The 2,571-nt window shown below is 39.8% G+C and overlaps 1 protein-coding gene and 1 long non-coding RNA gene across 2 annotated transcripts in view; one reads left to right on the top strand and one right to left on the bottom strand.

Annotated features, from left to right (window-relative positions):
- The window catches only part of LOC109539251, a 17,406-nt gene that overhangs the window by 2,186 nt on the left and 12,649 nt on the right, over positions 1-2,571 (top strand). The window lies entirely within an intron of this gene.
- LOC109539249 (tryptase beta-2) overlaps positions 1-2,571 on the bottom strand; it is a 7,513-nt gene that overhangs the window by 2,637 nt on the left and 2,305 nt on the right. Inside the window, exons 3-5 of the mRNA XM_019906885.2 lie at positions 1,226-1,332; positions 547-692; positions 90-370 (exon numbers count right to left, since the gene is read on the bottom strand). Coding sequence (XP_019762444.1) covers positions 90-370; positions 547-692; positions 1,226-1,332 — 534 coding nt within the window. The remainder of the gene's footprint in view (positions 1-89; positions 371-546; positions 693-1,225; positions 1,333-2,571) is intronic.

Below are 2,571 nucleotides of genomic sequence, written 5' to 3'. Positions count from 1 at the left end.
GACAATAAATGACTGAAACCCAGGAATTAATTTTGATTTGGAATTGAAACACAGTCAGGAAAGTATGTACAATTATGAGTGATGATTACCACACAAGTTCCGGTGCTTCCGTCGATGTGTCCGGCACACAGATGGCCGCTCCGAATATGTACAGCATGCCCGTACTTTTTCTTACAAATCGCATTGTCGAGTACGGGTACTTTGGCTTCCAAGAGTTTGCCAGCCAAGAGACCGTCCTCGAGATCTCGGCCCCAACCGGTGGCGACACAAAAATCAGTTTGATTGTGATTCAGTCGCTTTGTGGGCAGGCAGACTGCCCGAATTCGCGTTTTGGACGTGAATTTCACTGGCCTCGACAATTTCATCAAAGCTGAAATAAAAACTTGTGGTAAAACCGGACGCTGGAAATATTACAAGCATATAATGGGATATTATTTTCGAAACTCAGCACACAAAAAGAGATTTACGACGCTTTAGCCCCCCGTAATATAACCGGGTCATTGTTGGACAACCCTAAAAAATCCAGCCTAGGCATAATCATTTTACCGATATCGTGCTGGAAGTTGTGGAATCTCTCATGTAGAATCACTTTTTCCACTGGAATTCTCTCTTCAGTCATTTCCTCCATGTCCCTGTCCCAATCGCCAAGCACTGCCGTCCAAAGGGGCGCCAGGGGCAGGTTGAACAGCTCACTAAAATAAATCAATAACTTTATTAAATGTAAAAAAACTCGGATGTGAACTTCATTGGTTGTAATACTGTAAAAATTTAGAGAGGAACAAACGCTCAACAACAGCAAAACCCAGCAAGCCCTTTGCTAGCGGGACATGTTGCGCGTTTTATAATCATTCTCACAAGTATTACGCAGCAAGTTTTAACGACGAAACTTCTGCAATCTTCTCATATAATGGGGTTCCTTCAATATTATTAAAATTTTAGTCACACAAATTTTCAACTCGTATTATCATGAGGTTCGAAATGGTAATTCCTAGTTGTTGTCAAGTTTAGCAATTTTATCGTTAATTAGACCAGTTGGGCAAGGTGCCGATATAGGATGACCCATAGAGGGAACATTCGTTAAAATTTACGAGCAAACGCTCTGTGATAAAGCTCAAACGTTTCGGTGTTTTTGTCGGTTTGGCCACAGAGGGTGTAACTTTGCAATTTTTTTTATAATAGCAGCGCAAAAATAGCTAAAACAAGTTTAATTTTGAGGACAACTTACTTGTTTATGCAATGCGCGGCAGTCAGCAACCATTCTTGTGATATCATGACGCCCCCGCACCAATGTCCTAAAAACCCGAACTCGGGGTGCAACAATTGTAACGAAACCTAAAATGCAAATGATGTTATAATAATCGAGCGAATGGGAAATTTGAGTAAAATCATCATAATCGACTGTGCTACAATATGCTACCTCCACTTTGAGTTGCTTTTAAGGACAGATCCAGCTTGCAAGTCAAGGGGGGTCATGTAGTAGAGGTTCAGTCAGGACACGCTTCAATTCAATTATTGACGCATTTTGTCCTGAATTCTAACCGATTGTTATTAACAGTTTTAAATATGTAAATATTTGAATTGCGATTGGAATATTGTCATTGAATTCAGAGATGATCCTCTTTCGAGAAATTTAGCTGCAATTTAATGTTATGCACACACAAAGACAAACACTTAGAGCAAAACCACAAATTAAAAAAGGAGCTTCTGTAGGTAAAAAAAAATGCATTGGAATCTAACTCTTCCAAATAGTTTTTCAACATTTTTTCCGAAAGGTTGCACTCTCTCTGAGTTCGAACTCGTTTTACTTCCTTGCTGTTGCCGCTATCCAATATGGGGCTGGACTAGTTTTTATAGCTACGTCTTCGGGCTTTTTGGGGGTTTTGGAACTTTTGAAATATCTTGACATTTAGCGACGTTATGGGCAAAAGAATGGAGGTATGCGCAAATGGAACCGTCGAACGGTTCCCAACATTCAGCAATAATTATCTCCCAAACCGTTGCCAATGTCGATTTTTTCAAGACATCAGAACACTAGCGAATACTCGTGGAAATGCAGGGCATTTTTTCGTTTTTTAATATTTCTAACAGTAGCGGACTTAGGGGCAAATAAGTGTGCAGACAATGTGGATGGCAGATTAAGTCTCTCGAGTTCCAAATTCGATTTTCTCCGAAACTATATATGAAAACGATGCTATTGAAAAGTGGCCTTTTGGTCTAAATTCGACTCTTAAGTGAAAAATTTATACCTTTGCGATTTTCAAAAAAAGAAGTACATTTTGTAACCCAAACTTGTAGCAAAAGAGCGTGTTTCCAAGAACAACCAGCGCTTCAGATCTTTCGTATTTCCTTCCAAACTGTTGCAAATGTGTCGCAAACAGTGAATGTGTTGAGAATCAGGGGCGGATCCAGCTTTAAAGTCAGAGGGGGTTATGTAGAAAAAATACAGTCTTCTGTTATCTATGAAGTTAAAAAAATGATCGTCGTTTTGTGCAAGGGTGGCGCAAGATTATTGCAAAATTTCATGTTTTCCGTCCCGTTTTTGCTCATTTCTCGGAGGCAAAATGAGCAAGA

The sequence above is a fragment of the Dendroctonus ponderosae genome, unplaced genomic scaffold, assembly GCF_020466585.1.
Source record: "Dendroctonus ponderosae isolate FM_Combo_2020 unplaced genomic scaffold, Dpon_F_20191213v2 Dpon_F_20191213_7, whole genome shotgun sequence".
Lineage (NCBI taxonomy): Eukaryota > Metazoa > Arthropoda > Insecta > Coleoptera > Curculionidae > Dendroctonus > Dendroctonus ponderosae.
The sequence above is the reverse complement of the archived record's forward strand: the minus strand, read 5'-3'. Positions and strand labels throughout refer to the sequence as shown.